Source organism: Ammospiza nelsoni, chromosome 28, assembly GCF_027579445.1.
Source record: "Ammospiza nelsoni isolate bAmmNel1 chromosome 28, bAmmNel1.pri, whole genome shotgun sequence".
Classification (NCBI taxonomy): domain Eukaryota; kingdom Metazoa; phylum Chordata; class Aves; order Passeriformes; family Passerellidae; genus Ammospiza; species Ammospiza nelsoni.
Genome location: NC_080660.1, coordinates 2274277 through 2290053, shown reverse-complemented (window position 1 = coordinate 2290053; position 15777 = coordinate 2274277). Strand labels below are relative to the sequence as shown.

At 51.2% G+C, this 15777-nt stretch overlaps 1 protein-coding gene across 1 annotated transcript; it reads left to right on the top strand.

The window, feature by feature from the left end:
- Positions 1-502: 502 nt before the first annotated feature.
- On the top strand, positions 503-15689 carry GOLPH3L (golgi phosphoprotein 3 like). Its single transcript, XM_059490186.1, has 6 exons — positions 503-575; positions 2814-2996; positions 9070-9201; positions 11577-11691; positions 13895-15370; positions 15401-15689. Exons 2-5 carry the CDS (start codon positions 2820-2822, stop codon positions 14320-14322), a joined length of 852 nt encoding a protein of 283 aa, XP_059346169.1. The 5' UTR covers positions 503-575; positions 2814-2819; the 3' UTR covers positions 14323-15370; positions 15401-15689.
- The last annotated feature ends 88 nt before the right edge of the window (positions 15690-15777 follow it).

Here is a 15777-nt window from a genome sequence, read left to right as displayed (position 1 = left end):
CGGAATGGGACACGGGACAGGACAGGGAATGGGACCCAGGAGGGGACACGGGACAGGACACGGAATGGGGACAAGACACGGAATGGGACCCAGGAGGGGACACGGGACGGGACGGGGAATGGGACCCAGGAGGGGACACGGGACAGGACAGGGAATGGGACCCAGGAGGGGACACGGGACAGGACACGGAATGTGACACGGGACAGGACACGGAATGGGACCCAGGAGGGGACACGGAATGTGACACGGGACAGGACACGGAATGTGACACGGGACAGGACAGGGAATGGGACCCAGGAGGGGACACGGGACGGGACAAGAACAGGAACGGGAGCGGGACACGACACGCGGGCGGGGGCGGAGCCACTCCCTGACTGACAGTAGGAAGTCCCGCCCCTTGACCCACCCGAGCCGCGCTCATTGGCTGCTCCGACCCGCGCGGGCTCCCATTGGTCAGGACTGCGGCGTGGGCGGGACCAGCGGAGGCCAGGAAGCAGCGGCGGCGCCGCGGAGGCTTTTCCTGCCCGCGGCCCCGGAACGGAGCGGAACGGGGCGGGCGGACCCGCCGGGCAGCGGTGAGGCCGGGCGGGGAGCAGCGCGTGGGGGGCTTTAGCAGCTCCCAACCCTCATGGGGGGGCAGATCTTCACCCGCGGGCGGGATGGAGCGGGGCTGGGCCGGGGGCTGGGATGGAGCCGGGCCGGGGCCGTGAGAGGTGGGATGGAGCCTGGAGGGATGAGGCAGGGTCGGACCTGGGCCGTGAGGGGTGGGATGGAGCCTGGAGGGTGAGGCAGGGTCGGACCTGGGCCGTGAGGGGTGGGATGGAGCCTGGAGGGGTGAGGCAGGGTCGGACCGGGGCCGTGAGGGGTGGGATGGAGCCTGGAGGGGTGAGGCAGGGTCGGGCTGGGGTCGTGAGGGATGGCACAAGGGCGGTGGGATGGAGCCGGACTGGGGCCGTGAGGGGTGGGACGGAGCCCCCGGGGGATGAGGCAGAACCGGACCGGGGCCGTGAGGGGTGGGACGGAACCCGGGGGGATGAGGCAGAACCGGATCGGGGCTGTGAGGGGTGGGACGGAACCCGGGGGGATGAGGCGGAGCCGGGCCGGGGTTGGGAGCCCGGTGGGATGGGGCTGTCCCCGGACGCTGCCGGGGGTGCGGGACCCGCCCGTGCGGCCTCGGGGGCTCCGCTGCTCCTCCCCTCAGAACCTGGGCTGCGACCGGCCCAGCGATGGCGGGGATGGAGATCCCCGACAGCCCCGAGAATGGGGAGCTGGGAACCCTGGGGGCGAAGGGACGAGAGCCCCTTGGGCTGGGGAGGGGGTCTGGGGTTTGGGTCTGGGGGAGCTGGAAATCTTTAGGTAGGAGCGTCCCTTGGTCTGGGTGAGGGGGTTTGGCTCTGGGGGATGGGAAGGGTGTTTGGGTCTAGGGGAACTGTAAATCAATCCTGGGGTAGAAGGACGAGCGCCTCTTGGTCTGGGAACGGGGGTTTGGGTCTGGGGGTTTGGCTCTGAGGGAGGAGTTTGAGTCTGGGGAAGCTGAAAATCCTGGGGTGGGAGCTGAAAATCCTGGGGTGGGAGCAGCGAGTGCCTCTTGGTCTGGGTGAGGGGGTTTGGGTCTGGGGTCCAGGAACGGGGATTTGGGTCTGGGGGAACTGGAAATCCTGGGGCAGAAGGGATGAGCGCCTCTTGGTCGGGGAATGGGGGTTTGGGTCTGAAGTAGGGGATTTGGGTCTGGGGGAGCTGAAAATCCTGAGGTAGGAGCATCCCTTGGTCTGGGAATGGGGATTTGAGTTTGGGTCTGGGAGTGAGGATTGGGGTCTGGGGGAGCTGGAAATCCTGGGGCAGAAGGGATGAGCCAGTCTGGGAATGGGGGTTGGATCTGGGGGTTTGGGTTTGGGTCTAGGGGAACTGGAAATCGTGGGGTAGGAGCATCCCTTGATCTGGGTCAGGGGGTCTGGGGGAGTGGGTTTGGGTCTGTGGGAGGGGATTTGGGTCTGGGGGAGCTGGAAATCCTGGGGTAGGAGCGGCGAGTGTCCCTTGGTCTGCGGGATGAGACTTGGGTCTGGGTTTGGGGGAGTGGATGTGGGGGTGAGGATTGGGGTCTGGGGGAGCTGGAAATCCTGGGGCAGAAGGGATGAGCGTCTCTTGGTCTGGGGAAGGGGATTTGGCTCTGGGGGTTTGGGTCTGTGGGAGACGTTTGGCTCTGGGGAAGGGGGTTTTGGGTCTGGGGGAGCTGGAAATCCTGGGGCAGAAGGGATGAGCGTCTCTTGGTCTGGGGAAGGGGATTTGGCTCTGGGGGATGGGTCTGGGGGAGTGGGTTTGTGTCTGGGTCTGGGGCTCTGGGAATGGGGGTTTGCCTTTGGGGGTGGGGGTTTGGCTCTGGGGAAGGGGGTTTGGGGGTGAGGATTTGGGTCTGGGGGAGCTGGAAGTCCTGGGGTAGAAGGGATGAGCGCCTCTCGGTCTGGGGAAGGGGATTTGGCTCTGGGGGATGGGGTTTGGGTCTGGGGGAGTGGGTTTGTGTCTGGGGCTCTGGGAATGGGGGTTTGCCTTTGGGGGTGGGGGTTTGGCTATGGGGGAGGGGGTTTGGGGGTGAGGATTTGGGTCTGGGGGAGCTGGAAATCCTGGGGCAGAAGGGATGAGCGCCTCTTGGTCTGGGGAAGGGGATTTGGCTCTGGGGGTTTGGCTCTGTGGGAGGGGTTTGGGTTTGGGGAAATGGGTTTGTGTTTGGGACTGGGAATGGGGGAGGGGGTTTGGGGGGTGGGTTTGGCTCTGGAGTTTTGAGTCTGGGGTCTCAGCACCCCGTGCCCCTCGTGCAGCCGGGGATGACGACGCTGACGCACCGGGGCCGGCGGGCCGAGGGCCGGGGCTCCGAGAGGAAGGGCGAGGGTGAGGAGGAGGCTGCGGACAGGGAGCTGAACGAGGACGAGCCCGATGACTCCAAGGACATCCGCCTGACCCTCATGGAGGAGGTGCTGCTCCTGGGGCTGAAGGACAAGGAGGTGAGCCTGGTGGGCAGTGCTGCGGTCAAGCCGGGCTCCAGGCTCTCGGGGAGCAGCAGAAAGGATGGGATGGGTTCTTCTCAGTGCTGTCCCTCAGAACCTGCTTGGAACCTTCACAGAATCACTGGGTTGGAAGAGATCTTAAAGATCGTGGAGTCCAACACCTCAACTGAGCCATGGCGTTGAGCGTTGGGACTGTGAAGCTCATCCAGTTCCAAACCCTCACCAGGGACAGGGACACCTTCCACCATCCCAGGCTGCTCCAAGCCCTGTCCAGCCTGGCCTTGGACACTTGCAGGGATGGTGCAGCTGCTCTGGGCTCCCTGTGCCAGGAGATGGCAAGCTGAGCCGTGCACGTGGCTGATAATGCTGTCCCAGCAGCTCTGCCTTGGGCACAGGGGCAGAGCAAAGTTGGTGGTGTTTTTTCCAGGGCTGAAGCCATGGGTAGAAGGAGGCTCAGCTGCTTTATCAAAGGGTGAACATCCTTTCAACCTCCTGTGCAGCCCCAAAGCAGCAGCTGGCACACGGGGACACCCTTAACAATGGGGGAAGGAGCAGAGGGAAGAGGCAGAGAGCAGCAGAGCCACAATGGACAGGGAGCAGGAGCTGCAGCTCTGCTGCCTTGCTGGGCCAGGCAGGGGTGGGGATGGGCAGCTCTGGGTGGGAATGTCACTGTGGGAGCTCCTCCTCTGTGCCTGTCACCCTGGGGTCACTTGGTTTGTGCTTATCAGCTGCTAGGAACCGGTTTATCAGCTCTGCCTGCTGTGGGGTTCTCTGAGCTGTCCCTGCACCTTGATTTCACCCCTGCATCCATCTCCTGCATCAGCCTGGGGAAGTCTTTGCCTGGGAGGGTGGTGAGGCCCTGGCACAGGTTGTCCCATGGCTGCCCCATCCTGGGAATGGCCCAGGCCAGGTTGGATGTGGTGGAACCTGGCCCTGCCATGGAATGGGATCAGTTGATCTTTAAGGTCCCTTCCAAGCCAAACCATCCCAGAATTCTAAAATCTGCTGTTCCTGATGAGTGGATGGGGAATTGCAGACCAGGGGAAGCCAACCAGGTGCCCAAGGTGATTTTTGGGCTGGCAGTGGCAGAGCAGAAGGTTCTAGAGAGGCTTTCCAGCTCCAGGAACCCACTTTGGTCAAGTGGAGATCTCTTCCATCTGTAACCATTGCATGATTCCTGTGTCTCCCACCCTGAGGAGCTGAGGTGGATGTCCTCCTCCTCTTCATCCTCTTCATCCTCTTCCTCCCCCAGGGGTGGAGTTAAACCTTTGTGAGGTTCCAGAACCTTCTTCCCAGCAGGGCTGTGCAGTTGTGGGCTGGTCCCAGCTGGTGCTGAGCTGTCCCAGGGATCCGGGCCAGGCTGTGACAGTGACAAGGGCTGGGGCTGTCCTGTCCCAGAGCCCCAGATCAGATCTGGGAGCCAACTAGGAAGTGGCAGCACCTCAGGGAACACAATGCAAATAATCCTGGAGCAAATATTTGACAGCAGCCTGGGAGTGGGGTGCCGTGGGCTGCTGTTCTCCTGGGCTGTGTTTGGTGTTCTTGGTTAATGTATCCTGGGAGCAGCCCTTGAGCCACCAGGAACCTGGCAGAGCACAACAAATAGGGAAAAAACCTTGCCACACTTTTTTTTTTTTTTTTTTTTTTTTTTTTTTTTTAATTATTCCATCCTGTCCTTCCACATTCCTGGAGCTCACAAGCAGAGGCAGCAGCAGCCTGGCCCTGAGCTGGGCTCTGTTTTCACAGCTCAGGTGTTCACTCATGCTTTGATGACTGGGGAAAAACAAGATGATTTTTGCAAATTCAATGAGCTCACGGTGTGATTTCATTATTTAAAGTACCAGTCTGTCCATGTAGGAGTACCTGGCTGCAAACCAGGCTGGCTTTTATTTTCCAAGCTGGAAAATAACCCAGGAGCTTTGGAATTTCAAATTTCCTAGGGGGTTAACGTGCCCTTGAGGCCAGGAAATTGAAACCTTTGCCCATCTTCACACCCTTTCCTGGAGAACTTTGTTTGTAAAAGCCAGGAGCAAAATCCAGGAAAGGAAACCAGGAGGGCAGGGATGAAAGGTTGCTTTGTGTTCCTGCACAAGGAAGTGGAGAAAGCAAATAAAAATCTTCATTTATTTGATGGTTCTCCGTGCTGGGCAAACCCAGAGTCCACATGGGATGGGAATTCAGCCCTGGGGAGGGCTGGGGGTGCCCAGCCTGTTTGCTTTGGGAAGGTTTTTTTCACTTTTTCTGCAGGCTCCTGGTGGATTTTAGGTCCTTCCATCCTTGTTTTCCATGCAGAGAAAGAGCAGCAGGAAGGGAGGAAAGAAGGAGCAGAAAAGGAGGAAAGAAAGCAGCAGAAAGAGCAGCAGAAAGGGAGAAAAGAAAGCAGCAGGAAGGAAGGGAAAAAGAGCAGAAAGGGAGGGAAAAAAGAGCAGAAAGAGCAGCAGAAAGGGAGAAAAGAAAGCAGCAGGAAGGAAGGAAAAAAGAGCAGAAAGGGAGGGAAAAAAGAGCAGAAAGAGCAGCAGAAAGGGAGAAAAGAAAGCAGCAGGAAGGAAGGAAAAAAGAGCAGAAAGGGAGGGAAAAAAGAGCAGAAAGAGCAGCAGAAAGGGAGAAAAGAAAGCAGCAGGAAGGAAGGGAAAAAGAGCAGAAAGGGAGGGAAAAAAGAGCAGAAAGAGCAGCAGAAGGGGAGGGGAAAAAAGGGCAGAAAAGGAGGAAAGAAAGCAGCAGAAAAGGAGAAAAAAAAGAGCAGAAAGGGAAGAAAGCCATCAGCAGAAAGGGAGGAAAGAAGGAACAGAAAAGGAGAAAAAAAGAGCAGAAAGGGAGGAAAGAAAGCAGCAGAAAGGGAGCAAAAAAGGGCAGAAGGGGGGGAAAGAAGGAGCAGTAAAAGGAAAGAAAGCAGCAGAAAAAGCAGCAGAAGGGGTGGAAAGAAAGAGCAGAAAGGGAGGAAAAAAGAGCAGAAAGAGCAGCAGGAAGGGAGAAAAAAGGGCAGAAAAGGAGGAAAAAAAGCAGCAGAAAAGGAGGAAAAAAAGACCATAAAGGGAAGAAAGCAAGCAGCAGAAATGGAGGAAAGAAAGCAGCAGAAAAAGCAGCAGAAAAGGAGGAAGTAAAGAGCAGAAAGGGAAGAAAGCAAGCAGCATAAAGGGAGGAGAAAAAAAGAAGAAAGGGAGGAAAAAAGAGCCAAAAGAGCAGCAGAAAATGTGGAAAGGTTTGGAGACAGGAGCAGGGAAATGTGGAAATCTGGGAGGCTTTGGAGAGAAAGGAGCAGAGACGGGAGCAGGGAAATTTGGAAAGGTTTAGAGAAGGGAGCAGGGAAATCTGGGAAGGTTTGGAGAAACAGGAACAGGGAAATCTGGAAATCTGGGAATCTTTGGGGAGACAGGAGCAGGGAAATCTGGGAAGGTTTGGAGACAGGAACAGGGAAATGTGGAAATGTGGGAAGGTTTAGAGAGAGGAGCAGGGAAATCTGGGAAGATTTGGAGAGAAAGGTGCAGGGAAATGTGGAAATCTGGAAGCTTTGGAGAGAAGGGAGCAGGGGAATGTGGGAAGGTTTGGAGAGACAGGAACAGGGAAATGTGGAAATCTGGGAAGCTTTGGGGAGACAGGAGGAGGGAAATCTGGGAAGGTTTGGAGACAGGAACAGGGAAATGTGGGAAGGTTTGGAGAGAGGAGCAGGGAAATGTGGAAAGGTTTAGAGAGACAGGAGCAGGGAAATTTGGGAAGATTTGGAGAGACAGGAACAGAGAAATCTGGAAAGGTTTGGAGAGACAGGAGCAGGGAAATGTGGAAATCTGGGAGGGTTTGGAGAGATGGGAGCAGAAACAGAAACAGGGAAATGTAGGAAGGTTTAGAGAAAGGAACAGGGAAATGTGGAAATCTGGGAAGATTTGGAGAGAAAGGAGCAGAGACAAGAGCAGGGAATTTGGGAAGGTTTAGAGAGAGGAGCAGGGAAATTTGGGAAGATTTGGAGAGAGAGGAGCAGGGAAATGTGGAAATCTGGGAAGGTTTAGAGAAAGGAGCAGGGAAATGTGGAAAGGTTTAGAGAGACAGGTACAGGGAAATTTGGGAAGAATTGGAGAGACAGGAGCAGAGAAATCTGGAAAGGTTTGGAGACAGGAACAGAGAAATGTGGGAAGGTTTGGAGAGACAGGAGCAGAGAAATGTGGGAAAATTTGGAACAGGAGCAGAGAAATCTGGAAAGGTTTGGAGAGACAGGAGCAGGGAAATGTGGAAATCTGGGAGGGTTTGGAGAGATGGGAGCAGAAACAGAAACAGGGAAATGTGGGAAGTTTTAGAGAAAGGAACAGGGAAATGTGGAAATCTGGGAAGATTTGGAGAGACAGGAGCAGAGACAAGAGCGGGGAAGTTTGGGAAGGTTTAGAGAGACAGGAGCAGGGAAATTTGGGAAGATTTGAAGAGAAAGGAGCATGGAAATGTGGAAATCTGGGAAGTCTTGGAGAAACAGGAGCAGGGAAATTTGGGAAGATTTGGAGAGAGAGGAGCAGGGAAATGTGGAAATCTGGGAAGGTTTAGAGAAAGGAGCAGGGAAATTTGGGAAGGTTTGGAGAGAGGAGCAGGGAAATGTGGAAATCTGGAAAGGTTTGGAGAGACAGGAGCAGGGAAATGTGGGAAAATTTGGAGACAGGAGCAGGGAAATCTGGGAAGGTTTGGAGAGAGGAGCAGGGAAATGTGGAAATCTGGAAAGGTTTGGAGAGACAGGAGCAGGGAAATGTGGAAATCTGGGAGGGTTTGGAGAGATGGGAGCAGAAACAGAAACAGGGAAATGTGGGAAGGTTTAGAGAAAGGAACAGGGAAATGTGGAAATCTGGGAAGCTTTGGAGAGAAAGGAGCAGAGACAAGAGCAGGGAATTTGGGAAGGTTTAGAGAGGAGCAGGGAAATGTGGAAAGGTTTAGAGAGACAGGAGCAGGGAAGTTTGGGAAGATTTGGAGAGACAGGAACAGAGAAATCTGGAAAGGTTTGGAGACAGGAGCAGGGAAATGTGGGAAGATTTGGAGAGAAAGGAGCAGAGACAAGAGCAGGGAATTTGGGAAGGTTTAGAGAGAGGAGCAGGGAAGATCTGGGAAGGTTTGAAGAAACAGGAACAGGGAAATGTGGAAATCTGGGAAGGTTTGGGGAGACAGGAGGAGGGAAATGTGGGAAGGTTTGGAGACAGGAACAGGGAAATGTGGGAAGGTTTGGAGAGGAGCAGGGAAATTTGGCAAGGTTTGGAGAGACAGGAACAGAGAAATCTGGAAAGGTTTGGAGACAGGAACAGGGAAATTTGGGAAGGTTTGGAGAGACAGGAGCAGAGAAATGTGGAAATGTGGGAAGGTTTAGAGAGACAAGAGCAGAGACAGGAGCAGGAAAGTGTGGAAATGTGGGGAGCTTTGAGGAGAGGAGCAGGGAAATGTGGAAATCTGGCAGGGTTTGGAGAGAAAGAAGGAGAGAAATGTGGGAAGGTTTAGAGAAGGAAGCAGGGAAATCTGGAAATCTGGAAGCTTTGGGGAGACAGGAGGAGGGAAATGTGGGAAGGTTTGGAGACAGGAACAGGGAAATTTGGGAAGGTTTGGAGAGACAGGAGCAGGGAAATGTGGAAATCTGGGAAGGTTTGGAGAGATGGGAGCAGGGAAATCTGGGAAGCTTTGGAGAGACAAGAGCAGGGAAGTTTGGGAAGGTTTAGAGAGAGGAGCAGGGAAATTTGGGAAGATTTGAAGAGAAAGGAGCAGGGAAATGTGGAAATCTGGAAGCCTTGGGCGGAGAAGCAGGGAAATGTGGAAATCTGGGAAGGTTTAGAGAAGGAAGCAGCGAAATGTGGAAATCTGGGAAGGTTTAGAGAAGGAAGCAGGGAAATGTGGAAATCTGGGAAGGTTTAGAGAAGGAAGCAGCGAAATGTGGAAATCTGGGAAGGTTTAGAGAAGGAAGCAGGGAAATGTGGAAATCTGGGAAGGTTTAGAGAAGGAAGCAGGGAAATGTGGAAATCTGGAAGCTTTGGGGAGACTCCTGGGCAGGATCCCAGCAGTCCAGGAGGGACGAGAAGCACAGAGAGGACAAATTCAATTCCCTGCCATTTCTCCCCAGGGCTACACCTCGTTCTGGAACGACTGCATCTCCTCGGGGCTGCGCGGCGGGATCCTCATCGAGCTGGCGCTGCGCGGCCGCATCCGCCTGGAGCCGCTGGCCCTGAGGAAGAAGAGGCTGCTGGAGAGGAAGGTTGTAAGAGAGTCTGGGGGAGTGGTGGGGGTCATGCACGGTCGGGATGGATGAGATCTCTTTGAAGCCAAGTCGTAGAACTTGCAGTTTATTGCCAAGGGCGTGGGTGCAGGGCCCTGCCGGGAGCTGCCAGCTGCAGCTCGGAGCAGACTGAGAGGAGAGAGGCTTAAAGTGTGAGAGAGTTAAAGACAAAGGTTTAAGAGAGGAGAGCTTGTAGAAAGGAGGGGGTGAAGAAGTGCAGAGGGGAAGACGAAGAAGAAGTGAGCACAAAAAGAGAGCGAAGTTCCTGTTACAATACAATAAATCATCTTCAGTGATGAATATTCAGATTTTCTTCAACCAATCTACTGCAGCATGTATATCCTGTAACATTTCCATACAGCCTGTAAGAATCATTACATTACCATACTGTGTTACATTTTAAACCCTAAATCTTATTCTTTGGGCCCCTTCTGCCAAGGTGTAGGGTCTGAGCCTTGGAGCTGCCTGCTTGCAGAGGGTGTTGTTCCATCACAAGGGGATCACCTTTAGTGAGCACACCCTTATTTTCCAGTTTTTCAGTAACTGAGGGATCTCAAAGCTTGCTTTCATTTCAATCTCATTTTCATCAACCAATCTACTACAGCATGTATATCCTATAACATTTCCATACAACCTGTAAGAATCATTACATTCCTCACACTGTGTTAGATTTTTGTTTTCCAGTTTTTCAGTAACTGAGGGATCTCAAAGCTTGCTTTCCTTTCAATCTCACTTACAGTTTCTCTGTTCTCAAAATCTTTTGCCAGGCAATCACATTGCTAAGGCTTTCCTGTCCCATCCTCCCCAGCAGAAGGTCAGGCTGCTGTGGGACAAGGGCTGGGGGTGTGCCCAGCCCAGCCTGCCTGGGGAGTGTGGAAAACGTGTTTGGTCTCTTGTGAAAATGGAATTAAAAAAAAAAAAAACAAAAAAAAACAAAAAAAAAAAAAAAAAACAAACAAAAAAAAAAAAAAAAAAAAAAAAAAAAAACCAAAAAAAAAAAAAAACCAAGCAATCAATTAAAAAGAAATAATAGAAATAAATAATAAATAAAATAAAGTAAATAATATAAATAAATTAAAATTACGTAAATAAATAATTAAAAATTAAAGAAAAATTTTAAGTAATGGTAAAAGAAATAATTAAAATTTAAATAAATGGATAATAAAAAATAAAAGAAAGAATAAAAATTTAAATAAATAGCTCAATTTTAAATAAATAAATAATAAGAAGATAGCTATTAAAAGATAACTATTGCTTGCTTTAATAGCTATCTTTTTTATTAAAATAATGAAAAAGATAGCTATTAAAATAAGTAATAATGAAATTAAAATTGAAATTAAAATATTTTAAAAATAGTTTAATAATGAATTAATAATTAATTTAATTTTAAAAAGGACAATAGGAGATACATGCCATAAAACAGAAATAAAAACTACTACTAACTCTGTCTTTATCGCAGAGTTACTTTAACATCACATATGTAAAATCCATTTCATTATTTTCAAAAAGCTATTATTATTATATAATTACAATATTATATAATTATAATTTTATTATATATTATGTCATACTAATAAAATATATAATATAGTATAATAATACTTTATTATATTATATAGTAATATATATTACTATATAATATAATATTATATTATATAAAAATATTATATAGTAATATATTATATAATAACAAAAGGACAATATTATATAATATAATTATAGTATTCCATGATTACACATTATAATGCTATAGTAATATTAAGTACAAATATAATATATTAACACATTATAATAGTATATAGTATAGTATATAATATTAATATATATTTTATATAATAGTATATAATATTCATATAATATTAAGTCATTATAATATTACAATACTGTACAATAATTATCTAATATTACACTATTATAATATTATATATTGATAGACTATTATTATATGATTACAATAGTATATAATAATGATGCAAAATTATTATATTATAATACTATACAATATTAATAGAATATTATGTTATTGCATAATTTCAATATTATAATGATACAAAATTACAATATTATTATATTATAATACTATATAATATTAATAGAATATTATGTTATTACATAATTTCAATATTATAGTGATACAAAATTACAATATTATTATATTCTACTATAATACTATATAATATTAATAGAATATGATGTTATTACATAATTTCAATATTATAATGATACAAAATTACAATATTATTATATTCTGTAATATTACTCTAATATTTATGTATAATTATAATAATGTAAAATTAAATAATAATGACACCAATTTACAATTTGCTGGTGTTCTGTGGTATTGCTCCTCCCAGGTGCTGCTGAAGTCGGATGCTCCCACTGGGGATGTGCTGCTGGATGAGACCCTCAGGCACATCAAGGCCACAGAGACAGCAGAGACGGTGCAGACCTGGATAGAGCTGCTCACTGGTAGGGCCAGGAGGAGATTCCACCATCCCAGCTCCCTCCAGGGCTCTCCAAACATCCCTGAGAGCCACCAAAATCCATCCAGGGTCATGCTCTGTATCCCTCTCTGCATCCAGAGCTCCAGGACCCAGCCAAAGCCACCAAAATCTGTCCAGGGTCATGCTCTGCATCCAGAGCTTCAGGACCCAGACCCAACCAAAGCCACCAAAATCCATGCAGGGTCATGCTCTGCATCCAGAGCTCCAGGACCCAGACCCAACCAAAGCCATCAAAATCCATCCAGGGTCATCCTCTGCATCCAGAACTCTGGGATCTGGTGGTGAGGGAAACTCTAAACCAGCCTGGATTCTCAAACTCATCCAAAACCCCTCTCCAGGGCTCTCCAAACATCCCTGAGACCCAGCCAAAGCCACCAAAATCCATCCAGGGTCGTGCTCTGCATCCAGAGCTCTGGGATCTGGTGGTGAGGGAACCCCAAAAAGAGAGGAGAACCCCAAAACCACCCTGGACTCTCAAATCTCTCCAAAACCCCTCTCTAAAATCCCTCTCCAGGGCTGTCCAAACATCCCTGAGACCCAACCAAAGCCACCAAAATCCATCCAGGGTCACCCTCTGCATCCAGAGCTCCAGGATCTGATGATTAGAGAACTCCCAAAACTGCTCTGGACCCTCAAATCCCTCCAAAACCCCTCTCCAGGCCTGTCCATGATTCCCTGATTTCCCTTCCCAGATCACCCTGGGGGATATTTAGATGTCCAGGTAGAATTTGAAGGTTCTACTGGAGGATTTTGGGGGGTCCCAGGTGGGATTTGGGTCTCCTGGGAAGGATTTTGGAGGATCTCAGATAAGATTTGGGTCTCCTGGGAGGATTTCCAGATCGTCAATGGGATTTTGGTCTCCTGGGAAGCATTTTGGGGGATCCAAATGCTGAGGCCTCACCAAGCCTGGGATGACCCATGGGTGGAGGAGGCTTTGGGAAGGGATTTGCCCTGGGATCTCCTGGGAGATCTCCTGGGATTTCTCCTCAAGCTCCACTGGGAGCTTTACCAGGAGGGTCTGAGTTCCACCAAGGGATCAGAGCCAGGTGTCCATGCAGGACATCATGGACGGGTGGAAGGACACTGGGATGGGCAAACAAACCTTGACCAGAGCCTCCCTGACCTGGCTCTGATTCCTGGAGGTTCCTGGAGATGGGAAGAGCAGGAGAAGGTTGAAAGTGGGGGCAGAGAAGAATTTTCTGGGTTGGGAGCTTGGTGGAAATCTTGGACCTCAGACCTCCTGTGGCAGAACCTGGTGTCCATGCAGGACACCATGGAAGGATGGAAGGATGTTGGAATTGGGAAATAAACCTTGACCAGAGACTCCCTGCTTGGCTCTGGATCCCTGGAGGTCCATGAAGATGGGGAGAGCAGGAGAAGGCTGAATGTGGGCAGAATTTTCTGGGTTGGGAGCTTGGTGGAAATTTTGGACCTCAGAGCTCCTTTGGCAGAGCCTGGTGTCCATGCAGGACATCATGGAAGGGTGGAAGGACATTAGGATTGGGAAACAAACTTTGACCAGAGCCTCCCTGGCCTGGCTCTGGATCCCTGGAGGTTCCTAGAGATCCCTGGAAATGGGAAGAGCAGGAGAAGGTTGAAAGTGGGAGCAGAGAAGGATTTTTGGGGTTGGGAGCTTGGTGGAAATTTTGGACCTCAGAGCTCCTGTGGCAGAACCTGGTGTCCATGCAGGACACCATGGAAGGATAGAAGGATGTTTGGATTGGGAAGCAAAGCTTGACCAGAGCCTCCCTGGCTTGGCTCTGGATTCCTGGAGGTTCCTGGAGATCCCTGGAGATGGGAAGAGCAGGAGAAGGTTGAAAGTGGGGGCAGAGAAGAATTTTCTGGGTTGGGAGCTTGGTGGAAATTTTGGACCTCAGACCTCCTGTGGCAGAACCTGGTGTCCATGCAGGTGGAAGGGTGGAAGGACATTGGAATTGGGAAGGAAACCTTGAGCAGAGTCTCCTTCGCCTGGCTGTGGATCCCTGAAGGTCCATGGAGATGAGGAGAGCAGGAGAAGGTTGAATGTGGGGGCAGAGTAGAATTTTTGGGTTGGGAGCTTGGTGGAAGTCTTGGACCTCAGAGCCCAGTGTCCATGCAGGCCATCATGGAAGGGTGGAAGGACGTTGGCATTGGCAAACAAACCTTGACCAGAGCCTGCTGTCCCTCAGGAGAGACCTGGAACCCCTTCAAGCTGCAGTACCAGCTGCGCAACGTGCGCGAGCGCCTGGCCAAGGCCCTGGTGGAGAAGGGCATCCTGACCACGGAGAAGCAGAACTTCCTCCTCTTCGACATGACCACGCACCCCGTGTGCAACGCCTCCGAGAAGCAGCGCCTGCTCAAGAGGCTCCAGGAGAGCGTCCTGGAGCGTTGGGTCAACGAGCCGCAGCGCATGGAGCGCAGGACCCTGGCCCTGCTGGTGCTGGCCCACGCCTCGGACGTGCTGGAGAACGTTTTTGCCAGCCTGGCCGACGACAAGTACGACGTGGCCATGAACAGGACCAAGGACCTGCTGGATATGGACCCTGAGGTGGAGGCTGCCAAGGGCAAGGGCATGGAGATGATCTGGGCCGTGCTGGCGGCTTTCAATAAGTCCTAAAAGCTCTCCTTGGTGGGTCCCATCATGGGGTTCCACCCTGGGGTCTCCCCAGAAGAACCTGGACTTGGAAGGTGCTAAGGGCAAAGGCACAGAGATGATCTGGGCCATGCTGGTGGCCTTCAAAAAGTCCTAAACCCCTCCTCATGTGGGGTAGGGGAGATCCTTGATGTCCCATCAAGGGGACTCCACACCCTACATGGGGTCCTATCAAGGGAAACCTCTCTCCCCAGAAGGACTTGGACCCGGAACGTCCCAAAGGCATGGCCACAGAGATGATCTGGGCCATGCTGGTGGCCTTCAATAAGTCCTAAAACCTCTCCTTGATGGGTCCCATCACGGGGTTCCACCCTGGGGTCTCCCTAGAGGGACCTGGAACTGGAAGGTGACAAAGGCAGGGCCACAGAGATGATCTGGGCCATGCTGGTGGCCTTCAAAAAGTCCTAAACCCCTCCTCACATGGGATGGGGGAGATCATTGATGGGTCCCATCAAGGGGACTCCACACCCCACATGGGGTCCTACCAAGGACCTTCTCCCCAGAAGGACTTGGGCCTGGAAGGTGCCAAAGGCATGGCCACAGAGATGATCTGGGCCATGCTGGTGGCCTTCAAGAAATCCTACACTCCTCCTCACATGGGATGGGGAGATCATTGATGGGTCCCATCAAGGGGAACCCTCTCCCCAGAAGGACTTGGACCTGGAAGGTGCCAAAGGCAAGGCCACAGAGATGATCTGGGCCATGCTGGTGGCCTTCAATAAGTCCTCGCGTGGTGTGGAGGAGATCCTTGATGGGTCCCATCAATTGGACCCCTCTCCCCATGGGGACCTGCAGTTCCTGGGGCACTGGGTGGGCTCAGCCTGGGGAGGGACCAGGGGATTTTTGTTTTTCCCCTTCCCAGGTAGGGTTGGGAGGTGAGAACCCACCACCAGCACCACCACCAGAGCCTTGTGGTGCCTCCAGGGAGAGGTGGCAGCAGCTCTTCACTCCTTGGGCATTTCCTTCTGAGGCCAGTGCAGAGCCGGGGGTGGCAGAGTTTGGGGTGGCAGAGGTTGGGGTGGCAGAGGTTGGGGTGGCAGAGGTTGGGGTGCCCCAGGAGCTGCTCCAAGAGGCCAAACCCTGGCACAGACAGGACTCCTGGGTGCCTCTCCCACATCCACCTCCAGCTCTGGGGTGCCCATGAGGAGCTCACACCCTCCTGGGATGGTTTGGTGGCGTTGGGCACCCAAAGCGCCCCCAGGCTGTGCCCTCATGGCTCAGCTGCTCTTTCTAGTAAGAAGAACCAAGTGAAACTGTGATTATTTTTGTTCACAACCTTCTTCCTTCCTTCCTCCCCCACTTGATTCTCCTGTAGTTCACTTAAAACTGAATTATTTCTCTGCAGCCCGTGCCGTGTCCGTGTTTCAGTGGGTGCAGCTGCCGGCGTTGGCGTTGCCCGGGAGGGGCGGGATGTCCCCA